Source organism: Acomys minous (genome assembly GCF_964271855.1).
Source record: "Acomys minous genome assembly, chromosome: 11".
NCBI classification, from domain to species: domain Eukaryota; kingdom Metazoa; phylum Chordata; class Mammalia; order Rodentia; family Muridae; genus Acomys; species Acomys minous.
In genome coordinates this window covers 55,284,658-55,298,136 of record NC_140492.1, presented here as the reverse complement: position 1 = coordinate 55,298,136, position 13,479 = coordinate 55,284,658, and the positions used below count along the sequence as shown (strand labels likewise).

The 13,479-nt window shown below is 42.9% G+C and overlaps 1 protein-coding gene across 2 annotated transcripts in view; it reads right to left on the bottom strand.

Annotated features, from left to right (window-relative positions):
• Positions 1-10,178: 10,178 nt before the first annotated feature.
• SLC15A2 (solute carrier family 15 member 2) overlaps positions 10,179-13,479 on the bottom strand; it is a gene marked incomplete at its 5' end in the record, with an annotated part of 32,463 nt that continues 29,162 nt past the window's right edge. For both annotated transcript variants that reach the window (XM_084800495.1, XM_084800496.1), the window contains 3 exons: positions 10,179-12,132; positions 12,435-12,539; positions 13,146-13,292. In XM_084800495.1, coding sequence (XP_084656621.1) covers positions 11,953-12,132; positions 12,435-12,539; positions 13,146-13,292 — 432 coding nt within the window. In that variant the 3' untranslated portion in view covers positions 10,179-11,952. The remainder of the gene's footprint in view (positions 12,133-12,434; positions 12,540-13,145; positions 13,293-13,479) is intronic.

Sequence of the window (13,479 nt, the reverse complement as noted above, 5' to 3'; positions counted from 1 at the left end):
GGGAAATGCAAATCAAAACAACTCTGAGATTCCATCTTACACCCATCAGAATGGCTAAGATCAAAAATTCAAGTGACACCACATGCTGGCGAGGATGTGGAGAGAGAGGAACACTCCTTCATTGCTGGTGGGAATGCAAACTAGTACAGCCACTTTGGAAATCTATCTGGCACTATCTCAGAAAACTGGGAATAGGGCTTCCTCAAGATTCAGCTATTCCACTCCTTGGAATATACCCAGAAGATGCTCCAGCACACAACAAGGACATATGCTCAATCATGTTCATAGCGGCCTTATTCATAATAGCCAGAACATGGAAACAGCCTAAGTGTCCCTCAGTAGAAGAATGGATAAAGAAACTGTGGTACATTTACACTATGGAATACTACTCAGCTATTAAAAACAAAATTCCCGAAATTTGTGGACAAATGGATGGAACTAGAAATGATCATAATGAGTGAGTTAACCCAGAAGCAGAAAGACTCAAATGGTATATACTCACTTATATCTACACACTAGCCCAAGGGGCATGTCCCATGAAAGTCTTCACTTACCAGGAAAAGAGGACAGAGGGGAGGACATCCTATTGGGACTCTAGGTAAGAGAAGCATGAGAGAATGGGGAAATAGAAGGATCCAGAGGGTCCTAGAAACCTTCAAGAACATTATGATGGACGGATCTGGGCTCAGGGGTCCCGCTCAAACTATGACACCAGCCAAGGACAATATGTGCAGTAAACTTTGAACCCCTACCCAGATCTAGCCAATGGACAGGACATTCTCCACAGTTGAGTGGAAAGTGGGGTTTGACCTTCACACGAACTCTGGTGCCCGATATTTGGCCACATCTCCTAGATGGGGAGGCCTAGTGGCACTCAGAGGAAGGATAGCAGGCTACCAAGAAGAGACTTGATACCCTATGAGCATATACAGGGGGAGGATGTCCCCCTCAGTCACAGTCATAGGGGAGGGGAGTAGGGGGAAAGCGGGAGGGAGGGAGGAATGGGATAACTACTGAGATGTAATATGAATACGTTAATAAAATATATTAAAATAATAAATAAATAAATAAATAAATAAATAAATAAAATAAATAAAATAATTTTAACCCGTCTCTGCACAGCTTCTCCTTGTTCTGTGATGAATGCTTAAAGAACAACTGTTTGATTATATATATTTATAGATTTACGTGTGTGTGTGTGTGTGTGTGTGTGTGTGTGTGTGTGTGTGTACGCACATGCGTGCACTTGCCCTAGGAATCAAACAGAAGTTCTATGTTTTTATACTTGCTACACAAGCATTCTACCACCAAGCCGCATCCCCAGCCATGTACATTTTAGTTTTCACGAATTGCCAGACTATTTTAAAAGTATAACTGCATCATCTCAAGTATAGCTACATCATTTTACATTACCACCAGCAGTTGAAAAAGCAGTAGTTCCTCTGCATCCTCATCATAATTTAGAACATGCGTTGTTGTTAGAATTTTTTAAGTTTATTTTTTTTTTATATTTTATTTATTTGTTTGCTTGCTTGTATATTTGGGGGCACTGCTGGGTATTGAACTCACAAATCCTCTGCGGTTCCTATTCTTGGTTACTCGGAACTTGACAACACTTGGTGAGAGGGACTCTCCGCTGAGGAAGTTTCATAGCGAAGGTGCCAGCGGAGCGGGCATTAACTTTGGATTATTCTATCCTGTCTTGATATGCTATAATTCTCCAAACGAGCATTGCCATTCCTCCTTCTCTGACTCGAAACTGTCAAAAACTAAAACTTTCCCACTTAGCGAATGCAAGCGTTACAGCTCTGAGGGACAGGTTTCTCCAATGTAGGAACGGCGACTCGGAGCGTAGAGGTACCCAGGCAGTCGGGAGCCGCGGACTACCACCAAGTCACACCACACAAAAAACCTCACACACATTTATTAGCAAAGACCCAGGGAGGCTGCCTCTGCTCAGGTGAGGAGCAGAGGAAAGTGAGCAGGAGGCAGGCTTTCATAGGGTTTCTGGAGGGGGCAGAGTTTTCCAGGGTGTGGATTGGTGGGATTTCAAGGCAAGCTCAGGGATTGATGGGGTTTGGTGACTTTTCAAACCTGGAAGTGGGCTTGGACCTTTTACCCTACATTGGATCCCTGGAAGCCAAGGCCTTATCACACACAATGAACTTTATATGAACCACCACAGAGATTAATATATAGACTTTTGTACCCATTACTAGGGAAGCTACTCAAAAAGCAGATGGGGACACCCTTTGACAGGATGTGAGACATTTCAAACTAAGAATATCTATTAGAGTGAAACTGTCATCTGCATTTGACCTTATAAACACATTTTAAAATCTCTATCATTTATCTTCTAAACTCAGAAACAAGTGCATAATTTGCTTCAACTATGTACCTGTTTTTTGTTGTTTGTGTGAGGGTCTTATTTTGGGGGTGTATGGCTTTTGAGACAAGGTTTCTGTATTATACAGCTCTGGCTGTTCTGGAACTCGCTCTGTAGACCAGGCTGGCCTCAATCTCACAGAAATCCACTCGCCTCTGCCCCGCCCCCCCCCACCAGTGCTGAGATTAAAGATGTGAGCCGCCACCACCCAGCCTTGTGTTAGTGCTGGATTCTGAAAAGTGTGTCTTAGTAAAAAACCATGTACCAGAACTATCTAGAGGTATACTTTTGAAGGGACAAGCTACTCATTTCTAGGATGAGATGCATTCTCAGGACCGGTTCAATAAATACAGGACAATCTACCAGTGTAGCTGTTAACACGTGAGACTTTCTGAAAATAAAAATCTTAAAAGATGGCTGTAATAGACCAGATTTTGCAAATAATAATTATTTTGGTTTAAATGCCCCCCTGAGGAAAAAAAAAAAGCACACTCAAGAACGGCTCTCTGGGTCATTGAGGTAGCTCAGTGAGGAAATGCTCTTACAACCGAGCTGGGTCCCCAGAACCCACAAGGCATAGAGGAGAAGGGGGTTTTGCAAGTTGTCCTCTGACCCCTATATGCTGTGGCATACCTGCTTCATCCCTCGAAACCGAATAAACAAATGGCAACAAAAGTTTCAAGGAACTTTCCTTGGTCTCCCCTGTTTTTCCCAAAGCAGAAGATAATTTATCAAGCCTCCCCCACTTCCCTCGTCTCCCCCACTTCTCCCACCTCCCCCACCTGTAATAAGAAAGGGAGATTGCTATGGCCAACCTTAGGCTACCCTTAGCCTGGACAGCAGCACCCCAGAACTTTACAACAAGCTCTCCTAACTAGCTTTCCCCAGTCATGTGTTTGCCTTCCCACAATCTGCTGCTCACTGAGAAGCAAAGTCCTTTTCTCTGGGTTCTTTAAAAAGTTGCTGTGCTTTGTTGAGCAAGGAGGGTTCTAGGTAAACATAAATTCAAGGTTGCCTCTGAGAGCCACACGTGTCTTTGGATTCTGCATGCATACCTGAGCCGTGTTTGCCTTCCACATCCGTGTTGTTGTGTAAAAGCAAACAATTGCTTCAAGAAAGCGTTTAGACAAGCAGAACTTCATAGAGATTAATTGAGCAAGGAGCAATTCACAAACAGGGCGGGGCTCATAACGAGAAGCCCAGACGAGCGTGGTCAATAGTGTGAGCAGGTGGCGTTTATGGTTAGAAAAAAGGACAGAGGTACAGAGAATGGCACTTTTCTATTTGCACACGGTCTGATCAATTGGATGACTGTGATTTGTGAAGTTAGGCCAAGAGTCTGCAATTTATCACATAAGTATATCCCTAACTCAGGCTTTTAATTAATTTACATACTAAATTAGATTGATTCCTGAGAGAAGGGTTCAAGTACAGAAGACTCTTTAGACAAAATTCAATTTCATCTAACTGTTCCCCCCAATTTTACTCGGGCCCCTACAAAGGTATTATTCATCCTAAATCAGCTGGAAGAAACCTTAAGAGAGTGACATCCCATTTTCCCTAAGGGGGTTGTGTAGGTTTTTGGTTGTTTTCTTGGGCTATAGATGTTTATTTTCATTGGGAGTTGGTTGCAAGTTATTATTGTTCTTATGCAGAGAGAAAACAAGCTTGGACTCAGGGGTGTGTCTCTCCTCCTTTCTTAGGTATGGAGATAGGGGTTGAAAAGAAAGAAGGGGGAATATAGAAATATATAGGGATGAAATGACAAGAAGTAGATTATTGAATCAATTCCTCAACTTAAGGCCTTAATTATTACTCAAGAAGTGATTTTTAATTCATTGGTATAGAGTTTCATTTATGGATGCAAAATAAATTTCATTTTGATACATTGGCATAGAATTCAAATTTAAGATGATTCTTCACACATTTATATATATACACACACACCCTAATATGAGGTATTATACCCATAACACCCATACCACTCAAGGAGAATACAAGGTTTACTTTCAATACTTTGAAAGTATTATTGCAGGCTGTTTTAGAATTCCATTTCAAAATATCTATACTCTTTCAAGTGCATTTCTTTGAATAGATTTTTAAAAAAATATTTATTTTTTAAAAATATTTATTTTTTATATTTATATTACACACACATATATATTATATTTATTTATATTATATATAAATATATTATATTTATTTATATTTACTTCCATCTTATATGCATATCATGTACAAGCCTGGTTCCCAAGGAGGCCAGAAGGGGACAGCGGATCCCCTGAGACATAAGGTACCATGTAGGTATTGAAAGCTGAACCCAGATTCTCTGCAAGAGCAGCAAGGCTCTGACCACTGAACCATCTCACCAGGCCCTCAGTATGTTTTTTGATGGGTTTTGTATGTATTGAGAGTTATTGTGATTGGTATCTTATAGATCATGGTGATGCGATGTTATAAAAATACCTCTTACATTCTAAAAGACTGGACTTTTGCTGGACCTCATACCCAAAGTTAATAACACACTCTGAAGCTAGCCTACTGTGTATTCAAACTGTTTGACCTGCAACAACCAATCTTACTTGCCTTGGATTTATACACAGTCAACTTTTGCACCCTAAACTAATGCAGAGCTGCAATCTTACATTGTGTGCTTGTCTATGCCCTGGACAATGCATGTGTACCATTTGCTGAAAGCAACAAATACAGATGTTAAAAGTACCTTCCTAAAATCTACCATAAAGGTGGAAAGCAAATATTTATGGATATTGGCTGATAAACAATGATGTTTGCTGTCTGGGTCAGTTGGAAGGAATCATCTGTAACCAGTGGATTAATCCCTTATGAAAACTGCTAAAATTTTTTCTTCCCCTTGTGATGTTCAGTAAATAGAGAGAGAAGACTTTTGTTAGGAAGATCCAGACTTCATTAACATATACAGGCCCATCCAACAGACAGGCACCACTCTCACCCTGCCCATACAATGGACAGACACACAGGACTGGACAGGGGTGGGCTACAGGTGTTTTGCACTAGGGAGGATGGTCACCAATCAAGTCTAGCAAACATCAGGCTGGGCTGGGGCAGGTACTGGGGCCCCTCTTGGCTCATTAAACTGCTGTTTTATGGGGATACCCAGGTACTACCTAGCCGTAGAAGGCTCTCGTTGTCAGGGTAGTGGGGTTTGGGAAATGGCTGTTTATTAATCAGAGCAGAAGAAATCCAGAATGTGCCACAGCAGGAACTGTTATCAGAGATAAAGTGTCTAGCACAAGTGCTAGAACTCAGCAAGGGCTCAGGTAGTCACTTAGACTGTTTCTGCTCCTCCTTCCTCCCATCTCCTCCTTCCTCCTTCCTCCTTCCTCTCATTTCCTCCTTCCTCCTTCCTCCCACTTCCTCCCTCCTTCTTCCTCCCACTTCCTCCCTCCTCCTTCCTCTCACCTCCTCCTTCTCTCCATGTTGCTCCCTACTCCTCCATCTTTTTAATACATTGAACTACCCCAAAGCAAATGTCTACAGTATTGAACATTCTAGAACATCTGTCTAAACTTATGAGACTACTCTAAGCTTTCCCAATTTTGTTTGTGTCTTCTGCTATATCAGTCCCTATTTTTATGCTCTAGTCCAAAGGGATTACTAAACTATTCTCCGTTTTCTAAGTCCAAACAGTTGAGTAAGTATGTGCTAACAGCTTGATAGCCATGTGGGGAAAATACACATAATCTGAAACAAAATAATATTTTCATTTCGTTCTTAAGTAACAACATTCAGTTCCTGTGGGGTATGTGCATTCATTGAGTGTGGGGCAAATTTTATAACTCTAGAATCAGGGCATCAGGTCAGACAGCATCATCTTCATTTCCTATTCTGCATAATTATTTATTTCTGTTTGGTCCATGCTTTTTTTTTTTTTTTTAATCAGAAAGCAACAAAGCACCAGTTCTGTAATGACAAATCACTGACAGGACTATAACCTTACTTAATGTTGAGACCGTGAACTCTCTTGAGATATTTATGTAACACCCAAGCAATTTTGCTGCCTTTGAAAACTGAAAATGTGCCTGGTACTTTGAATTTGTCACAGTGCCCATAGTATCTTGGGACACACTTTGCAGAGATACAGAATTAAACAGTAATTACAAATAGCTGGAAACAGATATAGACCAAAAAAACGTAAGTCAAGAGCTTTAGTCTCATGATGCTACTTTTACTTTGGGTTTCACGAAACAAATGGCTGCCTGGGTTGACTGCCGGTGACTCGTGGCCTCTGTGAGTTTATGTGATTGGTTCAGTGTGGGTTTTCAAGAGCAATAAGAACATTTCTGCAGACCGACAGCCCTTACCTAAGTCAGTAACAGCGCTGTTCTCTGCAGCATCTGAACTATGAGGAGTGCTGAGAGTCCTGATGTCACCTAAGAATGTCATGTGACACAGACTCAGTACAATGTAGTCTGAAGAGGACAGATGATACTTGAGCTGTCTCTGGAGTATGAAAGATGGTTGGAATATTCTAGAACATTCAGATACTGTGCTGCTGGAAGCCTCGGGTCCAGGTTACTGACCTGCTAACTGAACAGGAAGCTGCAGTCTTCATTCCCCAGCTCTAGCCTTGGGCTCTTGGTGAGCCTTCAGCACAGGTCAGTTCTTACAAGCATAGAAAGGCAGGTGTTGCTACTAAGGCCGAAAACCTTTACAACTTCTGCTGGGCACACTTTGTTTTTTATAATGAAGAGAAATTCTCCTGTTTGTGACTCCTTTGTTGGTCAACTTACCAAACTGAGTGTGACAACTTCTCTTCACTGTCTTCAACAAGTTTATTGCCCAACTGGAGAAGCAAAAACTCACACAACATATAGTTTACACACATGACATGTATAAAAGCAAAAGATGGTGGCACATGCTCCAAGTGGTGTGAGTAGTGGCTGGATTACTTCAGGAAGAAGATGAAGAGTCTCCTTTGAGGAAGTTCAGGCAAGAGTGGTGTAGTGAAAGGAAGGAATTATAAACAAAACGAAACAAAACAAAACCCAATGAGATGTGTAGCAAGAAGCATTGCATAATGTTTTGGGGAAATGCTAAGTAGTTTTTGCAGCTGAGTGGATGAAGCTGGAGGATGTGAGAAGAAGTTAAAAGTAGAGAGTTGAGCATAACCAGGACTCTCCACTTCCTTTTGTTATATTTTTTTCCTGCTGAGTTTGTACAAAGCATCAGAGTCACTGTCAACAGAAGGAAGCCAGTATGAAGCAGTCAGGGACCAACACTTGAGATCCAGTAATTTGCTGGTCCAGTCTGGCCTGATGTTCTATGCTTACATGCATTTTTTTTGGCTATTGTTTATTTGTTTATAAATAATTTAAAAGAGAGTTTTGTAACTACTAGTGACCCGCTGAGTTGATTTTGAGTTGCAAATGTCAAGTGTTCTGCTTTGAAGGCTTTGATGTTGTATTATACTTTATTTGGAAGGAAATTGGGGCCTTGGGGGATGTCTCAGTGGTAAAGTGGGTTTGATGTGCGAGCATGAGGATCTGAGTTCAAATCCCTAGAACCCAGGTAAGAAGCTAGCCATAGACATGTGTATATATATGCCTGTAGCCCTGGTGCTGTGGGGTGGGGAGAGAGTTAAGAGCCTTGCTGGAGCTCACTGACCAACAGCCAGGCTCCAGGTTTAGTGAGAGACCCTGACTCAAGGGAGTAATGTGGAGAGTGATGGAAAGGACATCCAGCACCCTCTTCTGGCCTCTGTGCATGGGTGCACACACACACACACACACACGCACATACACACACACAACAGTAAGCACACACTGTACACACACACACACATACACACACACACATACCAGCAAGCACACACTGCATACACACACACACACACACACACACACACACACACATACCAGCAAGCACACACACACACACACACATACCAGCAAGCACACACTGTACACACACACACACACCAGCAAGCACACACTGCATACACACACACACACACACACACACACACACACACCAGCAAGCACACACTGCATACACACACACACACACACACACACACACACACACACACATACCAGCAAGCACACACTGTACACACACACACACATACACACACACACATACCAGCAAGCACACACTGCATACACACACACACACACACACACACATACCAGCAAGCACACACACACACACACACACACACACACATACCAGCAAGCACACACTGTACACACACACACACCAGCAAGCACACACTGCATACACACACACACACACACACCAGCAAGCACACACTGCATACACACACACACACACACACACACATACCAGCAAGCACACACTGTACACACACACACACCAGCAAGCACACACTGCATACACACACACACACACACACACACACATACCAGCAAGCACACACTGTACACACACACACACACCAGCAAGCACACACTGCATACACACACACACACACACACACACACACACACACACACACACCAGCAAGCATACACTGTACACACACACACACACACACACACACACACATTCAAATGATAATAAACCAATAAAGAACGGTATGCACGTGGGCTCACACATATAGAAAGTATTGGTGTCTTTCTCTATCATTCTTTAGTTTTGAGACAGAGTCTCTCACTGAACCCGGAGCTCTCTGTTTTGGCTACATGGCTGGCCAGTGAGTGAGCTGCTGGAGTATGCCCGTCTCACCTCTAATACTGGTGTCACTGCCAGGGCCAGCTTTTATGTAGGCACTGGGAACTCAAAGCCGGGTCCTCATGCTTGTACACAAACACTTGGCGCACTGGGCCATCTCCCCAGCCCCCATGGCCTTCAAGGCCCTGCAAGGTTCGGTCCCTAGATTGCTCTAAATGGGTCTTCTGTCTCTTGTAGTCTACTCTTACAGTGTGTTTGTTTCTCTATCCCATTACACCATTGCTTGCCTGAGGATGTATTCACCAAGACCTTAGCAGTTATCACTCAGGATACGAAAGGCAACTTTGAGCACAGATATAGTGAATTGTTAATTTTTTGTTTCTCCCTCAGCTAATTCAATGAATGGCACATAGTAGAACTCAAAAAATGAATTACACCATCCTTTTAAAAAAACTTTGTAGTAATCTCACACAGTGATGATAGTTTTGAAAAACATCAACTATTGCCTTACCTGGTTTAATAAAAAATGTTTTGTTTAGAGGATGGTGCTAACCTTGCCAGTCAAACAACTTCTGCGATGTTGTATTTGGTTCTAGACAACACATAGCTTAATCTTAATTGCTATATTTAAGATAAAGCCTTTTTTTTTTTTTTTTTTTTTAAGAAGAAAGAAGCCGTCATGGTGAAAAGACAGAGTTGTGCCTTGTAAGGAACTGGTACAAGAACCGAGAATGTTTCACTTAGCGGAGTCCGTTCTGAAGGAGCAATCTCCCAAACACCTCAAAGACCCCAAAGAGAAAGCTGCGCTTACCCTCGTTGGTGATGCAGGACAGAAGCAGTGTGGTCAGACGGGCTCTGGTTTGTCTGTTTGACTGCGGTCCTGGAGATCGCACCCAGGACCCTGTACCCGCTCAGCAATGTTCTACCCCTGACCTATGTCTGCAGCGCGACTGCAGGAAGCTCTGTGCGTGCAGCCATTAGCCAGCACAAGGCTTCTTCTGAAAGCAGGGTTCTGAAGAAACTGCCGCATGTTAAGATAATTCAGGCATATCTCAGAGACTTTCTCACACAGACATAATATTTTAAAAGAGAATAATAATATATCCCACTTCCCAAATTCACTTGTACATAAAAGCGTTTATTCACAGATCAGTGTTAACAACTCTTAAAACAAAATTCATAAAATGGTTTGAGTTAAAGCTTCTTAAAAATGACTTAAAAATGACTCTTCTGAAGGAGTCCGGACAGGTTCACATCAAGATAGCTGGGGAAACCGGGTGCCGTTGCAACCTCTTTTATACTTCTGCAATCTTAGTCATTAAAACTAAAGTATTTAAAGCTTGAGGCACTGGAGCGAGTTCTCTTAAGAATATAGTGCGTTATTAGCAACGTGCGATCCAACATGGCTGCAGATGGGAGCAACGTAGCAAAAGGGATGGGAATGAGGTCTTTCATATTTTTTTTTTCTCCTAGCGACACACGGCACAGTCCTGATAGTCCCAAGCTTGTCCCCCGATCCACACTACATGTGAGATAATGCCTCTCAGCTCTTGTTCACACATACAAACTGCGCGTGCTCCACCCACCCCCGCAGGTTTTGCTAGGTTGCTCCCTGCAGGCCCTTGCCCATTTGTTGACTAGCACAATTTAGAGCTTTAATCCCAGGGGCATGAGTATTATCCCTTTTCAATAAACAGGAAATTTCTAAGACAAAAGGGAGAGATGTAAACAGAAATTGTGGAAAAGGAAAATACAAAACAAAGAAGCTAAGCATTAAAAAAAATTAAAGGAAGTTGGATTGGAAAAAAAACATTTTGTTATTGAAGACTTGCTGTAATAAGCAAAATAAGGTGCAGAATTAAGATAGAGCTGTTGCAGCAACACTGGAAGGGCCAGGCTGCAGCTATAGTTAGCATCTCGGACAGATAGATGTTCACAGACGAGTGAGTGCAGCCCAGGGCAGACCAGCAGAGCTCTTCAGAGGAATGTGCAGTGAAGGAGAGGGAACAGTTTATATGTGCTCCCGAGTCCCCAGGACTGTGCTTACTGTCTTTAGTGGTGGCTTTCAGGGTCTGTCAGTACTGAGAAAGGGGTGTTTGGATAAGGATGCAAAATGCTAGGGTAACCAGAAAGATGTATCTTCCATTTCTTGGTAGAATGTCATTCGGTAGTCTGCTGTCGGAAACATATTAAACTTGCTAGTGACAGGCTAGCCTCTGGATTAGACCATACCTTACATACCAATTTTTTTTCCATCTTCACAAATAGCACTATTTATGAAGAGCTACTGATAAAGAAACTTGAAATGCCATTTCTCTATTATTCTGCATTTTTTGTCCCTAAACCAACACATCAACAAGTAGAGTTATCAGTTCTAAATACCCAGTAAAGGAATCTCCCAAACTCCGTATACCTTCAGAGATTTATCTCTTTTACACATTTGTATTTTCATGGGCATTTGGAGATCTTGGGCCAGTTTGAGAGCTTTTGCCTAATGTTGACTGAGTTTATTGATAGCCTGGAGGACACAGAGTCTTGGACCCTTGTTTAAAGATATGCCCTGCTGGGTGGTTGTGGTGCACGCCTTTCATCCCAGCACTCGGGAGGCAGAGGCAGGCAGATATCTGTGAGTTCAAGGTCAGCCTGGTCTACAAAGAGAGTCCAGGACAGCCAAGGCTACACAGAGAAACTCTGTCTTGAAAACAAAACAAAACAAAAAAAGATATGCCCTAAAACATAGTTCTAGAATTGCCTCTATTGTGGTAGAAAAAAATGGAGGATATCCTTCTTCTAACCTGATCAGAGCTGGGGGGGGGGGGGAATTAAGCTTAAAGATAAGTGAAGACTGAAACCAGAGGCAGGAATCGGCTATCAGTCCAGTGAAAGAGTCATCAGAGCCTTGTATTCCTGGTCTCCAGGTTGATCATATTGGCCTGAGCGTGAGGAATTTGCTGCTTCTTTGCTGGCTCATGAAGACTGTCTGACCCTAGAGGCACATAGTAGTAGCTCATGATGGAGAAGATCAGGCAGACCACCAGCAGGAGGCAGGAAAACAAAACGAATTCGGCCCACTGCAGGGACAAAGAAACAGGAAGAGAAGATTATGGAGAAAACTTTAAAAAGGGGGGATCTAGGCATGGGAGGGATGGGGAGATAGCTGAGGAACCACCCCTTGAGGCACTCTTCTTGGCAGACCGCTAGGCCCACTGGCCTCTCCTCCCACAGGACCGTGGAGGTCATTGTTGCCACATATGTATGTCTATTCCCTGGCAAAGTCTGTCATGTAGGCCTCCTATCCCTGATGGGGGATCTGCAGGCCAGGAGCTGGGGAAAGGGAGAAGGGGAAACTGTGTAGACATGATCAGATCCATACCTGGACCAGGCCACTGAACTGCGCCACAACAAGCACAATGACATTTCCAACGGCAACTGTCAACAGCCAGGCTGCCTGGAGCACAGATTTCATGCTGGATGGTGCCTGGAAAGGACATAGTTGTAAGCATTCAAATTCCCCATTCTACCGTCCTGCTCCATGAGCCCAGCCATGAGACAGTGCCCATAAACACCTTCCACTGCCCACCTTCCCCACTAAGTTCAGCTAGTGCACTGATTCATGAGATTGTAATAACAGTAAGAGGAAGGGGGATATATTTATCGAACATTTCAATTTATTGTATCGTATAATTGTTACCACCACCTTTAAGAGATAAGCTGGAGTTACTATGGTAACTCTGAAAGTGTAAGAAGAGCATAAGGAAAAGAAAAGAAAACGGAATTGAAGAGATAATTGACTTGTTTATGTTACACAGCTGGCCATGCAGCCAGGATTTAAACATAGGAACCTAACTCCATAGCCCTTGGTCTTCATCTTCCCTGCCCCGCCCCCAGACCCCCCAAAAACATAGACTCTTATGTGGCATTGTCATGATCTTGGAAATCAAGATGACTCTTTAGGGTCATATGCAAGGAACTCATGAACCGAGGATGGGGAGGTCTTAGGATGACACGCCCATTCAAGGGAGCACAAGAATTAAAGCGCGTTGTCTTCTAAGTGGTGTCACCATTTCTGCTTGCAAAATCTTACCTGAGAATAAGAGAACTCAAGCCCTGTGACAGAGAACATGACCTCTGCTGCTGTAACCAGGATGTACTGTGGTAGCTGCCACAAAATGGATAGCTTCTTGTCTGGGGTGTCTTCTATCTTCCAAGCCTGAACACCCTGATTGGTAATCTTAGTGGGAGAAACAGGAAGAGGACTTCTCAGTAGTCTTGAGCAAATTACACCAACCTCTAGCATTCTAGGACCCGCGTCAGGCCCTCTCTTTTAGTTTGACGTCTCTGATGCCTCCAAGAGATTGAACATCTCTATACAATCCCAGTGTTTTGAATTCTCTCTTGGTAACACCACATTCATTTCC